This window comes from Daldinia childiae, assembly GCF_008694065.1.
Source record: "Daldinia childiae strain JS-1345 chromosome Unknown Scaffold2, whole genome shotgun sequence".
Lineage (NCBI taxonomy): Eukaryota > Fungi > Ascomycota > Sordariomycetes > Xylariales > Hypoxylaceae > Daldinia > Daldinia childiae.
This window is the reverse complement of record NW_022984643.1, coordinates 476,537-498,602: the sequence shown is the minus strand read 5'-3', so window position 1 is coordinate 498,602 and position 22,066 is coordinate 476,537. Positions and strand designations below refer to the sequence as shown.

At 48.4% G+C, this 22,066-nt stretch overlaps 4 protein-coding genes across 4 annotated transcripts; 3 read left to right on the top strand and 1 right to left on the bottom strand.

The window, feature by feature from the left end:
• Positions 1 to 1,237: 1,237 nt before the first annotated feature.
• GL218_01060 (uncharacterized protein) lies at positions 1,238 to 4,507 on the top strand (the record flags this gene model as incomplete). The annotated part of the gene is made up of 1 exon (XM_033577508.1): positions 1,238 to 4,507. One exon carries the CDS (start codon positions 1,238 to 1,240, stop codon positions 4,505 to 4,507), a length of 3,270 nt encoding a protein of 1,089 aa, XP_033438935.1.
• A 1,051-nt stretch (positions 4,508 to 5,558) lies between these two features.
• GL218_01059 (putative helicase C15C4.05) lies at positions 5,559 to 10,368 on the bottom strand (the record flags this gene model as incomplete). The annotated part of the gene is made up of 6 exons (XM_033577507.1): positions 5,559 to 5,825; positions 5,898 to 5,973; positions 6,037 to 8,034; positions 8,090 to 8,187; positions 8,240 to 8,810; positions 8,861 to 10,368. 6 exons carry the CDS (start codon positions 10,366 to 10,368, stop codon positions 5,559 to 5,561), a joined length of 4,518 nt encoding a protein of 1,505 aa, XP_033438194.1.
• Positions 10,369 to 10,955: 587 nt separating this feature from the next.
• On the top strand, positions 10,956 to 19,202 carry GL218_01058 (Translational activator GCN1; the record flags this gene model as incomplete). The annotated part of the gene is made up of 4 exons (XM_033577506.1): positions 10,956 to 11,091; positions 11,198 to 13,284; positions 13,334 to 18,583; positions 18,648 to 19,202. 4 exons carry the CDS (start codon positions 10,956 to 10,958, stop codon positions 19,200 to 19,202), a joined length of 8,028 nt encoding a protein of 2,675 aa, XP_033438193.1.
• Positions 19,203 to 19,581: 379 nt separating this feature from the next.
• On the top strand, positions 19,582 to 20,829 carry GL218_01057 (60S ribosomal protein L19-2; the record flags this gene model as incomplete). The annotated part of the gene is made up of 5 exons (XM_033577505.1): positions 19,582 to 19,584; positions 19,814 to 19,851; positions 20,094 to 20,363; positions 20,452 to 20,602; positions 20,680 to 20,829. The coding sequence occupies 5 exons, from the start codon at positions 19,582 to 19,584 to the stop codon at positions 20,827 to 20,829; spliced, it is 612 nt and encodes a 203-aa protein (XP_033438192.1).
• Positions 20,830 to 22,066: the final 1,237 nt, after the last annotated feature.

Here is a 22,066-nt window from a genome sequence, read left to right as displayed (position 1 = left end):
CGCATTTTGATACTTTAGCTTCTCTTTTTACTCATATGATTTATCTGGTAGTGCGATTTGAATAACAATGCGAATTTGATACAACATATATATACATGTGCATTGATCCCTACGGTATGTACGGAAAGGTACCAAATAATCAAAGAATAAGGCGGACTAGCGGGGGGATCTGCACGGAAGTAATAGGACTTCAAAGGGTCTTTGTACCGTGCATTTCAGGTACAGTACGTTAGGGTCGGCCTTTAACTCGGTACCTATCGCACCTATCGTACCTATCCATCCATAATAAACTCACAGTGATCTCCCGCTAGCATAAATTTAGGTACTTGCACCTTCCGTACCTACATGTATCTTTAAGTGGGGTCCCCTGGTTGTACTGGTTGTAATAATCCTAAGACTTATCTCTTTTTTTATATTTTTTATTAGTTGCCCGGACCCATCTGACTTATCAACATCATCAACATCTCTTCTCTCGTTGTCTATTCTTACGAGGTGAAGTTATTTAGGAAACAGAAGGGTGGCTGAGAAATATCGAAAAAAAGAGAAAGAATCAGAAGTCAGAGTCAGAGGAAATAGGAAAACCCGCAACATTTAGTTTTTTTTTCTTCCGGCCATGTTTCAGTGAATCCAAAAAAAGGTTCATCAAAAATTAATTAACCCGCCGTTCTTCTTTATCCCCAATACCGAGAACGACTCGCCGATCGCAAATTCGAGACCCAGCCGCGGTATCAACTTGCCTAACTAAAAATTCTCCGTCGCGTGTTGATCATTTCATTACTTTTTTTTTTCTCTTGGTCTCGCAATCCTTTTCCCCAGGCAATTTATAGTACATACCGTACATAGCAACCTGCGCACGCGCACCACGTCCTAGACCATACATCGTACAATTCTAACCCGGACGACCCATACTACCTACATAACACATATTATATCTCACACACACACACGTAACTACGGCACGATACATACGTTACATATCTCGCCTCGATATTATTCCTAACCGATCGGATTCTTAGACCTGGCCAATCATTGTGTGTTCGAGTCCCCAGTTTCGACTGAACCAGTCGCGTATCGAGAAGAGGACAGGTTTACCGTTTGCGGAGAGGGATAGCTCTAGACCGCAAAGTTGAATAAACGAAACCCGTCCGTAACCTAAACCGATTCGAGCTTAGATTGCAACTACTGCCGCGAAACACATGAAGCCGGCCGGGCTATCTTTGCGCGATACAAGGTCAAAATGGCGAAGCCAGTGGGTGAGGATAATTGGTTAGCTTATGTCGACGAGGAGAGCCGCCATGCTACCGATCTTGAGGCGCGTGTCAAGGTTGTTGAGCTCTTTAAGAGCGCTGTCTCATCCGAACCGGGAAGTTTGAAGATCTGGCTATCTTACTGCGAATGGTTCTGGTCACTCTTTACCGATTGCCAGACGAGCGAGGCTGGATGGCCTGAAGAGGAGCGACAGCTAGGTCATGAGCTTTTCTCTTTCGATGCTGCCCTTAGTCTTTGGAGCGATGGCTACGAGGCCATCAAGTACCGCATCAACGATAGCCATGAGTTTTGGAACCGCTGGGTCTCCATAGAGCTTGAGCAGTTGGCTAGGACTCGAACGCCCGTTGGTGTTAGGCGCATATCGCACCTCTTTCGCGACCGACTTCAGGTTCCCCACTCGACATGGGACAACACTTCGCAGATGTTCTCTAGTTTTCTGAGCACGTATAACAATGCCGCATACGAATCTGAGTTCAAGGAGATGACCGCCAGCGCGCAAGAAGCAAAGGCCGCGTACGAGGCAAGAGAGCCTTACGAGCTGAGGCTGAACAAGGCTGCCAAGTCAGGTGATCAAGAGGCACAGAAGACTGTTATGAAAGAGTATCTGAGTTGGGAGATGTTGCAGGTAAAAAAGGCAAGGAATGTTGCACTATCCGTATCACTATGTTTCGGATTGTTTGCGAGAGCGTTGAGCGGTATATTTACTTTTGACGAAGAGGTTTGGAGCGACGCCGCCATTTATCTCTCTGGATTACAACAGCAGGCCAGGACATCGGCACACCAGTTGCCCCTCCCCAACTTATTAGATTTCTATCAGCGAGCTACGTCGCACTGTCCGTGGTCTGGCCCCCTTTGGTCTCGATACATCTTGACTGCCGAGGAAGCAGGTCTGTCTTTTCACAATGTCGAGTCGATCAAGCATGCCGCCACGAGCACGAAGGAACTCGACAAGAACGGCATGACAAGCGTTCTGGATATGTACACTGCCTGGTGTGGCTTTCTGAAGCGGACCGCCATGGACCCAAATGCCCCCGAGGATGCCGCCGACGTTGCAGAGGTTGGACTGCTGGCTGCTTTAGAGGATGTTGACCTATGGGGTAAGCGTTTGTACAAAGATGCGTATCAGGGAGACCCCAACTACAGGCTACAGCGTATTCTCATTCAGTATCTCACCGAGGTAAAGGGTGAAATTGACGATGCGCGCAGCCACTGGGATCGTATGACAAGTCAGTCTCTGCTAGCGGATAGCTATGACTTCTGGCTCAACTACTACCTCTGGGAAATGATGGTGTATTCCTCCAAGCCGAAGCCTCGAAGCCCTACTCCAGCTACGCCGGTTGGTGGCACCAAGATTATACGAGTTCCCGGTCTCGCTACCAACGTCTTGCAACGTGCTATGGCGCGACCAAAGCTGGATTGGCCCGAACGGATCATGGAGGTATATCTCCAGCACTGCAACGATTACGAGCGGTCCGATACTCTCCATCGCGCTCTCGACACAGTTTATCAAACTCGGCAGGAGGTTGCCAAGCGCCGCGAACGAGAGAAAGCCGAAGCTGCTTACGCATCTCATCTGCAACAAGCCCAGCAGCAGGAACAAGCAGCCCTCAACTCGACCGTAGAGGATGCTGCAGCGCCGGAATCACCGTCTGGCTCTAAAAGGAAACGAGAGCCTACACCAGGTGACGTGTCTCAGGGTCTAAACAAGCGAGTGAAAAGCGTAGAGTTTGATGGAGATAGCACGGCTAACGACCAGATGCTGAAACGTGACCGAGAAAATACCTCGGTTATGGTTACGAACCTACCTGTCGATGTGACGCAGACGGCGATTCGTAAATACTTTAGGGAATACGGGCACATTAACAATCTTGACGTTTACACGGAGAAGGACGGCGAGTCCAGCTCCGCTTTGATCGAATTTAGATCAACAGAGGATGTGCAGTCTGCTCTCTTGAGAGACCAGAAATTCTTCAACCAACATCAGATCAGCGTTAAACCCGGTACCGGCTTAACTCTCTTCGTATCCAACTACCCTCCTACTGCTGATGAAGGGTACATCCGCCGTCTCTTTCAAGACTGCGGCGAAGTCTTCAGCGTGCGTTTCCCTTCTCTCAAGTACAATACCCATCGCCGATTCTGTTACGTTTCTTTCAAAGATCTGGAATCTGCTCGCAAGGCGACGCTACTTGACGGAAAGCTGGTAGAAGGTAAATTTAAGTTGCAGTCTAAATACTCAGATCCTGGTCGGAAGAAGGATCGCGAAGGTGCCGTCGCAGAAGGCCGAGAGATTCGGCTTAGGAATGTAGACTCTTCTGCGAACGATATCGATCTTCAAGAAATGTGTGGCAAATACGGCAAGGTAACATATGCGCGCATTATGAGAAATCTCGGCGGTAAAAATCTCGGTACCGCATACGTTGCTTTCGAGACGAAGGATGCAGCCGAGAATGCTCTCGAGCTTGACAAGACTAAATTCAAGTCGCAAGTCCTCTCGGTCGAATTTAGCAGAGAGACAAACTTCAAACCATTTGCCACGAGTAAAGGAGACCGGCCCTCAGCATCGCCCGCTCCTAGCGGAGATGGGGACGTAAAGATGACGGACGGATTTGGCGAACCCGGCAGCGAAGGTCACAATCCGACGCGAAGGGAGATCAAGGAACGCACAATGGCCATCATGAACATACCAGACACCGTTAATGATGCGCGAGTCCGAGCTGCCGTCGAGAAATACGGCAATATCGTGAAGCTGGTTCTACGACCTGACCATCAGGGTGCTATAGTTGAGTTTGCAGATGTGGCAACAACTGGACGAGCTGCATTAGCTCTAGAAGGATTCGAAATCGCACCTGGACGTCGGCTCCACACGGGCACTACGGAGGAACTTTTCGAGCAGAAGAGCGAAATAAAGGAGAGTAAAATCGTTACTGGCAAAGGGAAAAACTCTAATCATAAAGGAGGTTCGAAGGAGGCTGGCTTTATACTCCCTCCTCAGAATGTTCGCAGACCGGCTCTCGGACGAGGTGGAGCGAAGCGAGGACTGGGCTTTGTCGCAGCGAAGAAAGATGACAACAAGGCGGACCATCAAGCCGCAGATACGAATGGCACCGGGGCTGCCGTGAAGCCCAAGAGCAATGCTGATTTCAAGGCTATATTTCTCAACTCGGGAAAGGGAGGCACTGGTGCTAACAAGGATGGCCAAGCTGGAGCCGGCCAAGTCAATGGGACAGGAAAGGCCTAAATAAATGGTAGACGGTGCATATGAGCATTTCATGATGCATGCATTCAGCTAAAAGGAGGCGAGGTAATTACGGAGCATGTTTTTGGCGCGGAAGTCGAGCAATAACCGTTGTTCGAGTTGATATTCCTTCCTTTGATACCCCCGGCATTAAGATTATCTAATTATTCTACGCGCGAGAGAAGTGGAGAAGACAGTAAGAAGATGAAAAATAAGAAAATGGGGTACGAAAGGCAAATGAACAGGCATGACATTCATGGCATCATCGGTTTTCGGTTTCGGTCAGGTTCGGTTTTCGGTCGAACTCATCGGCAAGGGAGATGAAAGGGGATGGTTCGTACGAGGTGTTCTCCAGTATTCATCACATTGTCATTTCCAACAAGGGCTTTTTATTTTGCATGTTTCTTCATACGCTCTCATATGGCATTTAAAACCTGTTCATCTAGCTTAGTTGCATGGATGGGCGGATGGGCTCATAGTCAACGTATTACGTTAATCATTTGGCTGAATTGTATTTTCAGTTTATTTGAAGATAATGAAATCGATGTTTAGGTCGAGGTATTTCCTGCGCGCTGCGTTTTATATGGTGCTGATAAGTGAGATGAAGTATTATTGTGTCTATTCGTATTGGAAGGGTATAGGCTTAATATGCAAGTAGACGCTGGGTTAGAAATCTTCACGAAGTAAACTTGTATTCGAGCTGCTATTGTTGTATCTACTCTCCCTTCCACTATAATATCCTCGCCTCCGCAGACGGACCGGATCTATGAGAGCAAAGGGAAGATAACTCTAAACGCAGACGTGCAATACCTTTAGACTTTGGTTGGTCTTCTAACTACCTACTCATCCACCTCACAACACGGTGCATATGATATCCACATACGTACCTAATGTATACAAGCAACCAGCCAAGGTATTGTTTGTATAATCATCCATCTCCCCAGTCCACATCGGCGGACCACCATAACCGTGACGTTTACCCCGCCAACGCCGACTTTTGCTTTCTGAATCGCAAGATCTCTATTGCCTTTGGACAAGGCCTCGAAGCGGCCTCCTAGGCCTTACTGCTGAAGTCCTGGCTGAAGACGCGCTGCCACGCGTCGAGCCACTTCTCCTGTTGGGCCGTGAGCAGTTTTCCGGGCATGCGGAACGAGCGCGTGAGAACGTCGCGGAGTCGCGTTCGCAACGCTTTGATCGCGAGCATCGTCTTCCAGTCCGATACGCTAAAGCGCGCGCGGTTGCCGTCGAGAACGATGACACCTGCGTACATCTTTTTTTCTCCTTGGTTAGTTTCTCTGCACAAGGAGATTGTATGTGGTCCCTAATGGTTGAAGAAAATGGGTAATTATGGGGATATAGCCTAGACTGAGAGGAAGAAAGACGGGATGCTTACATCAATACGCACGTCGCCGCATAGCAAGGCGATGGCGAAATTCTCGACGGCTGTGGTTTCATGAGCATTAAGGAACCTGTCTTATTAGTCTCAAAATATTCACAATAATCCACACGTGCATATATAACATGAAACTTACTGTTTTGACTGCATAATATGATAGTAGGATAACCACCGAAGCTCCATGCGCCCCTTGTTGACGCTCGACGGGTGGATGCTGATACTCTGGTTGTTTCCGACGTTGCGAAATCCCTTACCCTCGCGCACCAAGAGCTTTGGATAAAAGCTCCACGCAATTACAGAAGTTGTGATAACGTCGTTGTCGCTGTGTATATTAACACGCTGGGGAAGGTCGTAGAATTGACGTCGTCGGTTAGAGTATCGGAGACGGTTTAGCGTGCGTCGCTCATCGTCGGTAAGTTGTAAGAAACCCGAGTCTGCGAGTGCAACAAGTAGCTGACCCTTCAGATCCTCAATGTTGGAAAGCGTTTGTGGAGATAGGAAATTCTTCTTGCAATATTGGAAGTCGTTGTTAGATGCCTGGCACACCTTTTTCCAGCCTTGGTAAGCGTTATATACAGTAAGTAGGTCAGAATCACCCCTCTTGAACGCCTTTCGCGCCTGGTCGGCTTGGCTTCGTTGACCAAAAGGTGCAGTAAACGGTGATTTAGATGATAAAATGGCGGCTACGGTGATAGCCATATCGAGACACTTGAAAATCGTACCCTGAAGGATAAGCTTGCCAAGGAATACGTCGAGAGGTAGTCTTGCTAGTTGATGTCCTAATGGAGTTAATTCTTCAGTATTTGTAAGAGCTCGTACGTCGATAAGAGCATCAATAGCTCTACGGATATTCTTAGCGGATGGCGCATCGAGCGCTTCGCCCAGAGTCTCCTCGATGCCACCGATCTTGCAGATTTTGACACGTATAGCTAGATCCTGTAACGAGAGCCGTAGCATCTCTGGCGTCTGCTGATCGCTCATTAAGTGATCATGTCGGTATTTTGTAAAAAGATGGAAGCAGAGACCCTCTTGAACACGTCCTGCTCGTCCTCGTCGCTGTTTAGCATTCGCCCTCGAGATGAACGTATCGATGAGACGCGACAACTGTCTCCGCTCGTCAAATCTCATCTCGCGATGTTTTCCGGTATCAATAACACAAGTTACATCCGGAATGGTGATTCCCGTTTCTGCGATGTTGGTGGCCAACACGATTTTCCTCACTCCATCTGGGGGGATGAGGAATGCTCGCTCCTGGTCTTCGGTAGCGATGGTGGAGTGCAAGGGGAATATCTCCCAGCCCCTTTGGAAGAAAGGCTCACCCAGTAAGGAGTCATTTAAAGTCCTAATCTCGGCAATTCCGGGAAGAAATACTAGAATTGCCTTGCTATAATTTATGTAAGTCGGATCAACAGCTATTCGCCCAATCAGTTGCACGATGAGGTCAAAATCAATTTGGTATTCGTCGAGTTGGGATAGCGTGTTTCGAGTTCTGGCCGAGTATTGTCGCAACTCTTTAGCAGCGGCTGTAGTAGTGTTAGAATCAGCAGCGTCAATCTCTGCTGTGTCGTCGTCCAAGTCTGTCATCTTCTCGTGGCTAAGCTGGTCAGGTACGTAACCAGTAGCCTCGAGAGCGTCCTCTAGATATTTAACTTGTACCGGGAACGTACGACCGGGCACATTCAGAACGGGTGCGCGTCCTAAGTAGTTTGAGAACCTCTCCGCATCGACAGTGGCAGACATGAGGACTACCTTTAGGTCTTTTCTTCGAATCAGTAGCTTCTTCAGTACAATTAGTAAGAAATCAGAATCGATCGAGCGCTCGTGGACTTCGTCAAGGACGAGATGAGTGATTTCGCGTAGTTCATTGGACCCCTCGAGCATCCTCATTACTATACCGGTTGTGGCATAAACGAGCCGGGTCTCCTTTGATGTATTCGCTTCCAGACGAATAGAATAGCCCACGAGAGATCTTGAGGTACCGAGATCACTCCTTCCTTCGCCAAGCTCTTCGCTGACACGACGGGCGAGCGAGATGGCAGATATACGTCGAGGCTCTGTGCAATAAATCTTGCACGGTCGGCCTTGAGATAACTGATGCTCTAAAAGGAACGATGGTACCTGCGTGCTCTTACCGCTGGGTGAATTAGACTGGTTAGCTAAGATGTTCATACTTTGGAATGTATACATACCATCCTGTTTCTCCGCAGATGATAACGACCTGCTCGCGCTCGACAGTGCTAAGGACCTGGTCTCTGAAATGCCACATCGGGAGTTGCATTCGGAATTGCTAAATATGTCAGACGCTACGCCCCAAGCGATCCAATAGATACCTAACTAACCAGCATAGATTGGAATCTCGGCGTACTGGACTTATCAGCCCATATCCTCTGATAGTATTCCGACTCGATTGTATTCGCGGCTCCTCTCTCTGCGTTAAATTCGTCGCCTACTTCGTTGGTACTGCGTTGTGAACCACGCCCCCTGAAAGCGCCTTGGAGAAGTACGCCATCTTCGAGTTCTTGATCATGCTTTTCGCGAACTAATGCGCGAAGTTCCCTAATTGCTACTCGGTCTGCAGCATCGGTCTGGTTCTTCTTCTCCTCTGCAAGCTCCGACCATAATTCCCTCCATGCTGCAGGTAGTCTCATGAAAACCTTCTCTTCCTTAGTGGAACCAAAAACCACGAAGAGTGCTAAAGTAGCAATATATGCTTCGGACTGCTTAGAGTCAGGGGTCGCTATAGAGGCCATCTGGAAAACGAATTGTTGAGGAGAAATAGCACTCTCAACAGACGGAATTTCAGGAACTGGTATCAGCTCCTGCGGTTTAGACCATTGGATAGAAACTAGATGGCGATGGGAATATGGGTTCTCAGATACAAGTTTATATATGATCTTGGCAGAGGAGTCCCTAAATGGAAAATTTAGCGGACATTAAGTGGCAGAGGCATCTTAAAATACCTTGATCTGCAAGCCTCCTCTAAAGCACGCATCGGGCTAACGCCCGTCCACTTACCAAAATCTCGAATTGTAATTTTGACACCATCTGTTCCATTGATCACGGTGGTCGTCTTGCCCGTTACAGTATCGGTTTCTTGAACGGGGAGGTTCGCAAAAAGGTCAGATAGTGCTTGATCGTCATCGTCGTCATCCTGCTGTAAGATCTCCGCTGCGATCCGTTGAGCTTCCTTAGTAACCTCATCGTCCGACTCTACCCCAAGGGATATGTCAGGGTTTTCCTTCGCCTCATCTTCAGCTTCCGCTTCTGCCTTCTTCTTGGCTGCGAATTCCTTCTCCAGCTCTATACGATCCGTACGCCATTTGTACTCAGCAAGAATCTTATCGAAAAGTACATCTTGTTCAATTTTTTCGATCTTAGCTAGTAATTTGGCTTCTTCTAAATCGTCGCCTGATAGTTCCGTGGTGGAATGTTTTGTGTTATTTGAGCTATGAGTTTTGGCCGATTTCCCCTTTTTATTATCCTGCTTTGGTCGCTGGAGTTGGAATAACTTGGCCTTAGTTTCAAGGTAAGCAGGGATGAGATCATCAGGCTCAATATCTTCATGGCAGACGATAGCAACTCTCTTTGAAGCGGCTGGTTTTAGAGCTGGTGATCCATTCTTGGAACTAGCGAGTTTCTGCCCGTTATTGATATCTAAAAGACGAGGCGTATTCGCACCAGACGGTAAAGGACTGTCCGCTGGTGTATCTGCTTGAGATTTTGCGGGCCTACCTCTATAATCGTAATCATGAAGCTCGTCTCTCGTGCATTCGCGGGCGAGCCAGTCCAGAGCTTCCTCCAAACCCCAAATGTTATCCTTACTCGTGCTACCGATAGCGGCAGCAATATCAAGCACATGTTGTAATACGGCCTTAACCTTGTCCTCGGAAAAGCTGGCGCCCGTCAGGGTCTGCTGCAGGGTCCACAACCTAATCACCAAATCTTCCTCCGAAGGTAACTTGCCATTACTATTTGTACTTTCTGGTGCCAGTGAGGATGCGCCGAACCGGTTTTCAGCCTGGATCAAATCCAATATATGGTCCATAAGCTCTTGAGGTAGCCATTTCCTAGTATTTAATGGCTCGGCTTGTCCACGAAGTAATCGACGATCAGTCTCGAGCCTAGACTTTTGGCGTTGAGCATCCCTCTTTACTTTCTGTGCGTATTTCTCGACTAGAAGCTGCAGCTCGGACTCCTCTAGCTGTCTCTCGAATTCTTCTGGGCTTAAAACTTCTTTTTGTTGAGAAGTTTGGGGTGTATTGTCGAAGTTAGGATTCGATGGTGGGGCATTGGGATCGCGAGATGACGATGTTGGAGGGGCATCGAGCTTCCCTCCCTCAATAGCGGTTTGCGCCGGTTCTTTGGTACCTATTTCAGCTCGCGGTTTCGGTTTCGAGGCGATCGACGTTGTAGCAAAGCCTCGAGCAGGATTGGCTACTGGTTTTGTCTTCTTCTTTTTTGGGGCCATATTCTGCTGCTACGTAGGGAATGGGAGGAAGGAGAAGAAGAAGAAAAGGCCTAATCTCACCCGCGCGAAAACACCAAAATTCGAAAGATAAAAAAATGTTGTTACTGGTAAACGAGCTCCAATATTCAGGTGTAATGGTCATCATAGTGGCCGAGTGGGTAGTGACGGGCGTTGTGGGGAAGGATTGGCTTTAGCGGCTAGGCGGGTAGGTACCTAGGTATTAGGTAACTTAGGTGTTGCTAGTGTATGTCGGTTATAGGTACCAGGTATACATAGTAAAGTTGAGTCATTCGCCGTTGCAAAGTCCACAGGAAGATACAAGGTTAGCACCTATAATGTATAATTCACCAAAGATACCTATTTTGATAAGATAAGCTAGAAATATAACCCCACCGATATTTTCAACCCACATGGGCACATCGTCAAATATGAACCCGACGAAGGTTAATGTCATGATAAATCGGTCCTCTGCATAATTTCCTAGCTTACTCCCATTTTTAACCCTGTGCAATAAGGGGGGGACACTGCTAAGGGGCCTTTTCTCAACTTCCCTATCATGTCAATAGATCTTCCATCGGTCCGTCAAAATGACTGAAGCGGCTGCGAATGGTGCCTCTAAAGCTGGCATCGACTTTCTTTCAACCAAGCCTGCTCTCTTTTCCTCTTCTACCAAGATCCGTATAACTCAATTAAAAACTATTGACGAGAAGTTAAGGGACAAGAGTAAGGCACCTTGATTTTTCTTATTTTTCTTTTTTTTTTCTTGAACTCTTCAAGTCGTTTTGGTTTTATAATATTGTTATATGCTGATGTCTGTACTTGTATATAGCTATCGATCAGTCCTCAATACCTACGCTACTCCAATTACTTTTTGATACCCACCGTTTATACGATGATAGACCTTCTAGGAGAGCTGTCGAGTCTTGCCTTACTTCCGTCTTCGCGACAACTAGTGATGCTAAAGTGTTGACGCCGTTTATTACTTCTCTGCGACAGGAATCTCAGAAGCCCGGAATAGCCGCCAAGAGTGCTTTTGTCTTGGTCGAGTGGTGTTCCATTCTCTTACAAGAACTGGCTGGCAAGCCTTTATGGGACAAATTCGGATTGGAAATTATTTATGCCGACGCTGCCGCCCTTGAAAAATGCCTTCAGTCGACAACTAGGCCGAACGTCGCGCAGTCGGCTTTAGTGGTTACTCGTCGTGGTTTGCGCGCAGCGTTCTGGTGCGGCGAGTTTCGGGAGAAAGTGATCCAGGACGCTGTGAAGGCCCTTACGACTAAAGGAGCTCAACCGACCGCGAGGAATGCTGTCATACTTGGCGTAATCGCAGGAGTGAGTTATCGACATGCTGAAGCCAAGAATATATTGACTACTACAAAGCCGGAATATTTTACTTTTTTCACTAGAGAGCTTGTAGGGTCTCGCACACCCGTCCCTGCTCATATTGCGACTGGCCTGGGTGATTTCTTTTCCGATTTTGTTACCCTAGACGATTTGGATAAGGACATTATCCCCCCTATCGAAAAAGGTCTCCTACGTGCCCCAGAAGTGGTTTTGGATTTATTAGCATCGTTGATTCGGGCTCTCCCCAAAGACTTGGATCTTTCGCAGGCTTTGAACGGACGTCTTCTGAAACCCCTACTATCAAATGCCAAATCTAGTAATCCAACAATTCGCGACGGCGTTTTAGCCGCCTTTAGAGAGGTTGTGGCTCGCAGTCATGATGAAAAACTTACAGATCAAGTTGCCGAGGAGATTTTGAATCCCCTTAAATCTGGAAAACTGGCTTCTGCGGACCATCGTATTCTTCATTCACAGATGCTAGATCATGTGCCATTATCTAACTCGATCGCAACCAAGATAGCTACTGGTCTTCCTCCTATCGCAACCAAAGAAGGAAATGAAGGGGTTCTGGGGGCAGAAATATCTGTCATTGGTAGAGCCGTCTCTTATCTATTGAATGATGGTACCGATTTACCGAAGCCTGTCGTTGATGCATTTGTCAAAGGTCTCAGCGACAGAAAGATACCTTCACGTAGATTATGGCTACTTCAAGCTGGAGAAGTCTTCGTGCCTTTTACCCAAGAATCTCAGTCTGTCTCGGAAAATGCAGCCAAGTTGATCGAGGCTATTTCAGGGCCGCTCGCAGATACGTGGGCTGAAATCACCAAGAATCCGGCAGCGGCGGCCCAGAGCGGCTTGATCGTAGGCGCATACGTTTCTTCGGCTCTGTCCCTGCAAGTCTTGCCTAAGACCGATGGTGTTACTGTTAAACCTACCCTCAAGAAGCCAGCTGTTTCAAAGGAATGTCTTGTGGCCGATCCCAAACCTTCATTTCTTCTCAACCACCGAGTATATGGTCGACTATCTACGGAAGACGATGCGAGATGGTTTCTGCGAGCGCTCGCAGCTATCTATAACGATGTACCAAAAGCCCCTAAAAATGTACAAGTAGTCTGGTTTCAAGCCCTCATTTATCTTGTATCCTCAATCACCGTACCTCCCCAGGTTCGCAAGGAGGCCAACGAAACTGTTTCGAGGCTTTACGTCCGAGACCCATACTTCTTTGCGGAAATTGCTATCGACGGGTTATGGCGGTGGATCGAATCATCTCACATGGAGGATAAGGACAGTATAGCAGCAAGCGCCAAATTTGAAAATGCTCATTTGCATCTAATCCTTAGGTCAATCTGTCTAAGTGATGACGAATTCAAACACTTGGGTGCCCAGAAATCTCAAGAAGGATTGGCCAAGCAGATGTGCTCATTACTCGTTATCGCCCGGAACGATTTGGTCCCCAGAGCAAGCTGGATAGATCTTTGTCTGAGAGTCGGCCTCGACCCTGGAAGCCTAGCCCAGAAATACGAGGAGGAATTACTACGGCAGGTAATAGAAAAGACAAGTTTTGACCAGAAGGTGAGCAAGTCTGCAGCTGAGCATTATAATATAAGACTGATGAATATAGTCGAGCGCAATCAAGCAGGCTGCTTGTAACGCAGCAGCGGACCTCGCGTTTGTAGCACCGAATACTATGACACCAAAGATCGTCGAGCTCATCCGGGCAGATCTAACGACGGAGGAGCTTAAAGATATCGGACCCGTCGAAGCGGCAATATTCCGAACTCCAGAGGGTACAGCCTTTATTGACGTCCTCGCAAAAAAGCAGACGCTTCCGGATAAGAACACTAAGGACTACGATACGCTAAAATGGGAGGAAGAACTCAGAAGTCAACTGGCTCAGAAAAAGGGACAGCAGAGGAAGCTTACTGCCGACGAGCAGGCTAAGGTTAATGCTCAGCTAAAGAAAGAATCTGAAATTCGACGGAAGATTCAGCATCTGGAATCACGGCTCATACGCGGTTTCGGTATCATCAGGAACCTCGTCAGCAGCCCGCCGACAGAGCCGAACCTATGGATCGGTCCTTCAATTAGCGCTCTGCTAGCAGCCTTGGAAGCTGGTGCGGGTCTCATAACTGGTGATGCTGGCCCTACGGCTTACTTGGCATGTTCTGATCGCGTCACTCCCCGACTAGGGGCTATTCGGCCTTTCATCGGTGTCGCAACTCTACGTGCTCTCGGGATTACTTCTCTGCCGGAGAATATGACGGAGGAGGGCTTAGAGGAACTCGTAACGAGAGTCCTGTATCGCCTTCGCTTCGCCGGCGAGCAGCGGCCATTTGATGCCATATCCGTGATTTACATGCTATCTTTAGTATTTGTGATATTACGAACGGGCGGCGTCGGAAATGGTGCCGACGAGCGGGACGCACAGCTGGTGTTGGCGATTGAATTCCTTGCGTTCCATACTCATGTTTGCGCCGACGAGACAATCCCACGTGCCGATTTAATATCTACCCTGGTATCCTCGATGCAGCAATATAACCAGCACTATAAGATCATAAAGGATTGCTTTACGGATATGGTCCGCTGCGTTGCTCCGAACATTAGTATTCACGAGATGACCGTCCTCGCGAAAGGTGCAATTGTCCCGCAAGCTTCGGTCCGCGAGACTGTTCTGCAGTCGATCAGTGCCGATGTTGATATGAGCGATCTCGATTTCTCGGAGGAAATCTGGATCGCTTGCCACGATGATATTCCCGAAAACGTCGACCTTGGTCACGATATTTGGGAAGAGAGCGGTTTTAAGCTATCCAAAGATGTTCCTTTTAAATTGCTCCCATATCTCGAGAGCAAAGATGCCCAGCTCAGGAGGGCTGCTGCACGGTCCCTCGCCGAGGCGTGCAAAGCGTACCCTTCAACCATCGATGACATACTAGCAAAGCTCCGATCTTCATATGTCGAATTTGCTAAGCCTCGGGTTGCCCAGCTAGACGAATATGGAATGCCTAAAAAAACTGATTTATCAGACCCCTGGGAAGCGCGACACGGTTTTGCGGCGGCATTCAGAGAACTTGCCGCCCATCTACAGAAATCGCAGATCGATGACTTCTTTAACTTCCTCATCGACGGTGGTCCTTTGGGCGACCGGAACGCTACTGTGCGCGGTGAGATGCTTGATGCAGCGCTTGTGGCTATTGACCTCCACGGTAGAGCGCTCCTAGATAAGCTTATGAAGACATTCGAGCGCACACTTGCTGCGCCAGACAAGGGTTCGGAGGCGGCAGATCGTGTCAATGAAGCGATTATCGTTATGTACGGCGCTCTTGCTAGGCACTTGAAGCCCGGAGACGCAAAGATCCCGGTTGTTCTGGAGAGGCTACTTACTACCTTGAGCACGCCGTCTGAAGCTGTGCAATACGCAGTGGCAGAATGCCTACCGCCTCTAGTACGGACCTGCGGCGACAAATCATCTAAATATTTCGAACAGCTCCTCGATACGCTCCTGACATCCAAGAAATATGCCGAAAAGCGAGGTGCCGCATACGGGTTAGCCGGCTTGGTTCAGGGGAGAGGTATCTCTGTGCTGAGAGATTATCGCATCCTCGTTACGCTAAAGAGTGCAACCGAAAACCGTAAGGAACCTCAGCAGCGCGAGGGTGCGTTTCTCGCATTCGAACTCTTTGCGATACTCCTTGGTCGTCTGTTCGAGCCGTACGTCATTCAGATTGTACCCCAGCTTCTCTCTGGCTTCGGCGATACCAATGCAGATGTGAGAGACGCATGTCTAGCAGCAGCTAAGGCTTGCTTCGCGAAGCTAAGCTCGTACGGTGTTAAGCAGATTCTGCCGACTCTTCTTAACGGTCTCGAGGACGATCAATGGCGTAGTAAACGTGGCGCGTGTGATCTTTTGGGTGCTATGGCGTACCTAGACCCCCAGCAACTTGCACAGAGCCTTCCCGATATCATACCGCCGCTCACAGGTGTGCTAAACGACAGTCATAAAGAAGTGCGAACAGCGGCCAACAAGAGCTTGAAGCGTTTCGGCGAGGTCATCGAGAATCCCGAAGTGAAGAGCTTAGTCGACATTCTGCTTAAGGCTCTGAGCGATCCTACCAAATATACCGATGACGCTCTGGACGCGCTCATCAAGGTACAATTCGTCCACTACCTCGACGCGCCTTCGCTGGCTCTCGTTACCAGAATTCTCCAGCGAGGTTTGGGAGACAGGTCCAATACAAAACGCAAGGCTTCCCAAGTCATCGGAAGCTTAGCTCATCTGACCGAGAGGAAGGATTTAATTGCACATTTGCCGGTCCTCGTGTCCGGGTTGAAAGTGGCAGCCGTCGATCCGGTTCCGACGACGCGGGCGACCGCATCCCGTGCGCTGGGCTCGCTGGTAGAGAAGCTCGGCGAGGATGCCCTACCGGATCTAATTCCCGGACTCATGCAGACCCTCAAGTCGGATACGGGCGCCGGAGACCGTCTCGGTTCCGCTCAAGCTCTCAGCGAAGTCTTGGCGGGGCTTGGCACTACGAGATTGGAGGAAACGCTTCCTACGATATTGCAGAACGTGGAGTCCTCCAAACCTGCCGTCAGAGAAGGTTTTATGTCTCTATTCATCTTCTTGCCAGTCTGTTTCGGAAACAGCTTTGCCAACTACCTCAGCAAGATCATTCCTCCTATTCTTGCTGGCCTTGCTGACGATATCGAATCGATCCGCGAGACCGCCCTCCGAGCCGGTCGGCTGTTGGTCAAGAACTTTGCCGCAAGAGCTGTCGATCTTCTACTACCCGAGTTAGAGCGTGGTCTAGCAGATGACAGCTACAGAATCCGGCTGAGCTCCGTCGAGCTAGTCGGTGACCTGCTATTTAACCTGACTGGTATTAGCGGAAAGGCCGACGCGGAAGATGAGGAAGAGAGCGCAAAGGAGGCAGGCGCATCTCTACGCGAGGTACTTGGAGAAGAGAAGCGCAACAAGATCCTCTCTGCTTTGTATATATGTCGCTGCGATACTTCCAGTGCCGTCCGAGCCGCTGCTGTAAGCGTGTGGAAGGCTTTAGTCGCTACGCCGAGAACTCTGAAGGAACTTACGCCGACTCTCACGCAACTAATCATTCGCCGCCTTGGCAGTTCTAACATGGAACACAAGGTGATCGCCAGCAATGCCTTGGGAGAATTGATCCGGAAGGCTGGCGACGGCGTCCTATCAAGCCTGCTCCCAACGCTCGAAGAAGGCCTCCAAACTTCGATAGATACGAACGCCAGGCAAGGAATCTGCCTCGCACTCAAGGAACTTATCGCATCCGCTTCAGACGAGGCCCTCGAGGACCATGAGAAGACATTAATATCCGTCGTGCGAACGGCTCTAATAGACTCTGACGAGGACGTTAGAGAAGCCGCTGCTGAGGCGTTCGACTCGCTGCAGCAGATCATCGGCAAACGAGCCGTCGACCAAGTGCTTCCACACCTCCTCAGCCTGCTGCGCTCTGAGGACGAGGCAGACAATGCTCTGTCTGCTCTCCTAACCCTCCTCACCGAGACTACTAGGTCTAACATCATCTTGCCGAACCTCATCCCGACACTACTCACCCCCCCTATCTCCACTTTCAATGCTAAGGCTCTCGCGTCTCTGTCTCGGGTGGCGGGCCCTGCTATGAACCGGCGCCTACCGAGCATTATCAATTCTCTCATGGACAATATTGTGAATGCCAAGGACGATGAGCTCCGTACCAACCTCGAGGATTCGTTCGACACGGTTATACAGTCGATAGACGACCACGACGGGCTCAATACGGTCATGAACGTCTTACTGCAGCTGGTTAAGAATGATGATCACCACAAACGTGCTGTAACAGCATCACGACTTGCCACATTCTTCACTAGCTCTAGCGTAGACTACTCACGGTATAACCAAGATATCATTCGTGCCCTCTTGATCTCGTTCGGCGACCCTGATGTAGAGGTCGTCAAGGCAGCGTGGGCAGCGCTCAGCGAGTTCACCAAGAAGCTAAAGAAGGAAGATATGGAGGCCCTTGTGATATCTACAAGGCAAACATTATTGCAAGTTGGTGTCGCCGGCTCCAACCTACCAGGCTTCGAGCTTCCAAAGGGTATCAACGCTATCCTACCTATCTTCCTCCAAGGTCTTATGAACGGGACTGCAGAACAGAGAACTAGTGCCGCGCTCGCTATATCTGATATTGTCGATAGGACAAGCGAAGCTTCTCTTAAGCCGTTTGTCACGCAGATAACGGGCCCTCTCATCCGTGTAGTATCAGAACGATCTACCGATGTTAAAGCGGCCATTCTTTTAACACTCAACAACCTACTCGAGAAGATGCCGACGGCGCTCAAACCTTTCCTGCCCCAGCTCCAGCGGACGTTCGCAAGAGCGCTCGCGGATACCGGCAGCGAATTGCTACGGTCGCGGGCTGCCAAGGCGTTGGGCACTCTGATCAAGTTTACACCGCGGGTGGATCCATTGATTGCGGAGCTCGTCACTGGTTCTAAGACGTCGGATCCAGGCGTCAGGACTGCTATGCTAAAGGCTCTATATGAAGTTATTAGCAAAGCAGGTTCTAATATGGGCGAGAGCTCGCGGACGGCGGTGCTAGGATTGATCGATATGGACACAGACACGACTGACTCGGCGATGATAGTGACCAATGCTAAGCTACTCGGCGCGCTCATTAAGAATGTGCCTCCCGAGATCGCGCACGGTTTGTTGAAGAACCGTGTGACTACAGGCCACTTTACCAGCGCGTCGGTTCTCGCGCTAAATGCAGTATTCGTAGAGTCGCCGCAGGCGTTATTAGAGAGTCCAGTAGCAGAGGACCTGCCCGATCTGCTCTGCCAAGGGATGTCAAACAAGAACGTGAGTTAACCCCACCGACGAAGTCTTGCTCTAGATCCGAGTCTCGCTAACTTGTAATATATAGCTATTCATAGCAGATAATAGCATTCTAGCAACGGGCAAATATTTACTAACAGACTCTCCAAAGTCTTTCGAATCGACAAAACCGATCTTCTCGACACTAGCCACCATAATCGGCCCTGGAAACCCGTCCGACTCCCGTCGTCTTGCGTTGGTAATAGTACGCACCGTTTCGCGAGCCAACTTGGATATAGTCCGCCCTCATCTCCCACTACTAGCGCCACCTGTGTTCGCGTCAGTGCGGGATCCGGTGATACCTGTTAAGCTAGCAGCCGAGGCGGCATTTATTGAACTATTTAGCGTCGTGGATGAAGAAGGCAAGGTCTTTGAAAAGTACATTAGCGGCACCGGCGCAGATCTACCGGCAAACACCAAGCGGAGCATGCAAGATTATTTCAAGAGGGTGGCTGTCAGGCTCGGTAGCCAGGCTCGAGAAAGGAGAGAGGCAGAGGGTGGCCAAGGAGGATTAGGGTTGAGCAACGACGAAGTAGAAGACGAAAAGGAGATATGGAGCGTTGGTGCTGTGGAGATTGGAGGTGGTGTCTTCTCACAAGATTAACTCTAACGTACGTATGGTCGATGTGAAGGATAGCACAGAGAGAGTAATTATGAACATAGGAGGCGATATGGGAAGCATTATGGAAGGTTAGTTCATATAGGGTAGAGAAAATTACAAGATATTTAAGCACCAATGATCAACTTCGCATCCTCACGTAGTTGCTAGAGTAAGTTGTAAACTGATTAATGATTCAAATTGATGTACAATCTATAAAATTCCAAATACCTAGCCAAGATGTTGCGCATTTAGACTTATAACTCTCTTCGTATGTATGAATGTAAGTTTATGTGGTGCATGTACGAAGTAAAGGAATCTTAGTTGATAAGTGGTACCGAAGTACCTTAAGTAACCTCACAAATTCAATAACACATCTGTAATAATGGTTAGTACGATCCTGTGCGAAAAGCTATGTACACAAACCATTATAGATAACTGATAAGGTCAGGTGATCTTGTTGCCCTCTCGCTTACACCAAATTGGGTCCTTACAGTCCACAAAATTTCCTTAGAGCCTATTCTGATTCTCTGATTCAGAAATTCTCGATTGTGCAAAGATCCGAGAGGGGGCTCTCAATTCAACTTCAACCCTTCCACACCTTACTAACCGAATAGCAAATTTTCGACCATCAACCGACGTTCGCATTCAAGATGTAAGTCAAACTGATTTACAAATAATTCCGCATTGATGAAGGATTCTTTTCGAAGGAGTCTTTTTTTTCTATTTTCGACATCCTATTCGATTTCGTTTGTTGGTCGAGTTTACGCGATTATCTCGAGGGCAGCGTCATCGATTATAGCAATACACATTACACACTACATACCACCTATCGCCTACCAACGCATCACCACGCAACCATTAACAGACATTAAGCTAATTAATTTTACTTTACAGGGTCAATCTTCGCACTCAGAAGCGCCTTGCGGCGTCCGTCATCGGATGCGGTCAGCGCAAGATCTGGCTCGACCCCAACGAGGTTAATGAGATCTCCAACGCCAACTCCCGTCAGACCATCCGAAAACTCGTCAGCGATGGCCTCATCATCCGCAAGCCCGTTACCATGCACTCCCGATCCCGCGCCCGTGAACTGAACCTCGCCCGACGAGATGGCCGACACCGAGGTTTCGGTAAGCGAAAGGGTACCGCCGATGCTCGCATGCCTCAGTATGTTTAATCATAACTTTCCCACCTTTTAAATAGGGAATAAACGAATGATCGGATAGCAACGGAACATCGGCTAACTGTGCGATAGACAAGTTCTATGGATGCGACGCCTACGAGTCCTCCGACGTCTTCTAGTCAAGTACCGTGCCAGCGGCAAGATCGATAAGCACCTCTACCACGAGCTGTACCATTCCAGCAAGGGTAACGCCTTCAAGCACAAGCGAGCGCTAGTTGAACACGTACGTTTCCCCCCATGAATTCTTTTTTTCTCAATGGAAAATTGTCTATGGGCATTCGTGTCTAATTTTCTATGCAGATCCACCGTGCCAAGGCCGAGAAGGCTCGTGAGCGTGCGCTCCAGGATGAGATGGACGCCAAGAGACAGAAGAACAAGGCTGCTCGTGAGCGTAAGTTGGAGAGGCAGGCGGCGAAGCGAAACGCGCTGGCGGGTGAGGAGGAGGCATAAGCGGAAAACTAGGGGATGCGTTACCATATGCAAACGATCCAGCTACATAGGAGAGCTAGAGGTATCGTCATATGGACTACAAGAATCTGAGACGGCTGCATTCGGAGTAAATGGTTGGGTCTCTATTTCCTTGCGCCCTTCGGTCGTAATGCTTCTACCGCCGGGCTTTTGCATGTATGGCAATGAAAACGGAATCAATGATCTTGACGCCTTATTTCTAGTCCAACTTCCTATCGTAATGTGACTTATACCCTGAAGAGTATCTTAAGTACTCAGTTATCATGTTTGAGTCTCCAAGCTTTTGTTGACTACATTTGATGTATTAAGCCCTATTAATTAAACGGCAGCTAGAACTATTAGCAAGTATCAAGATTCAGCCCTAATCAATATGCAGCCATCCGAATTTCGTATTATGCAACCCACATAGGTATACCAGTCTCATAGTAGCGGTCAATAGATATAAATACTGCAAACGTGTAGGCTGCTGAGATGGCCAGGTCATTTACTACTACTTGCTCTATTTTAGTACTGTTAATAGTAAAAGCCAAGGATCTTATTTACTATCTAGACGCTTAAATTAAAAGGCTAAGAAAATAACAAGGAACTACCTAACAAAAATAAAATAAAAAGCGGATAGCCAAGTAAACAAGACCAACTACATTGGATCAGATGTCTTCAAATTGTCCCGTTAAAGGTGGTGAGGTGCCGCCCGAGACATATCAGCATGCTCCCGCTGGATATTCGTAAGAACAAACAGCGGAAATCCGAATATGTTATTGAAGCGGAGCTCGTCACGCCCAATTTAGTTGATATAGAAGAAAGGGAAAAAAAGGAAGAAAGAAAAAAAATTGGAGGATCGAAATTCATAGCCAAACTGCATAATCACGTGTAGGACTATACTATATTAAGATCAAGGTGTGCAATTACGCAATTTGACTTATATAAGAATCGGAGTTCCCTGCGCTATCTATACGCGGTTCTAGGTGATTGATATTAAATAAAAAACCCCGCCGCTCGGAGTAGATAGTCAGATAGTGTTTGTTATCTATGTAATAGCGGTTTGTCGGTTAGCGGGTTAGTGGGGTCTAGCATTCGGTTAGCCTTTAATAAATAACTAATAGATAGACTGAAGCTTCTGAATGGCGAGCTCACGATAGGATGATTATTTCCTATCAGCTCAGAATTATTTAGTAAATTCTTTCCTTTATTCCAATTATGATATGACGGCATATAAACT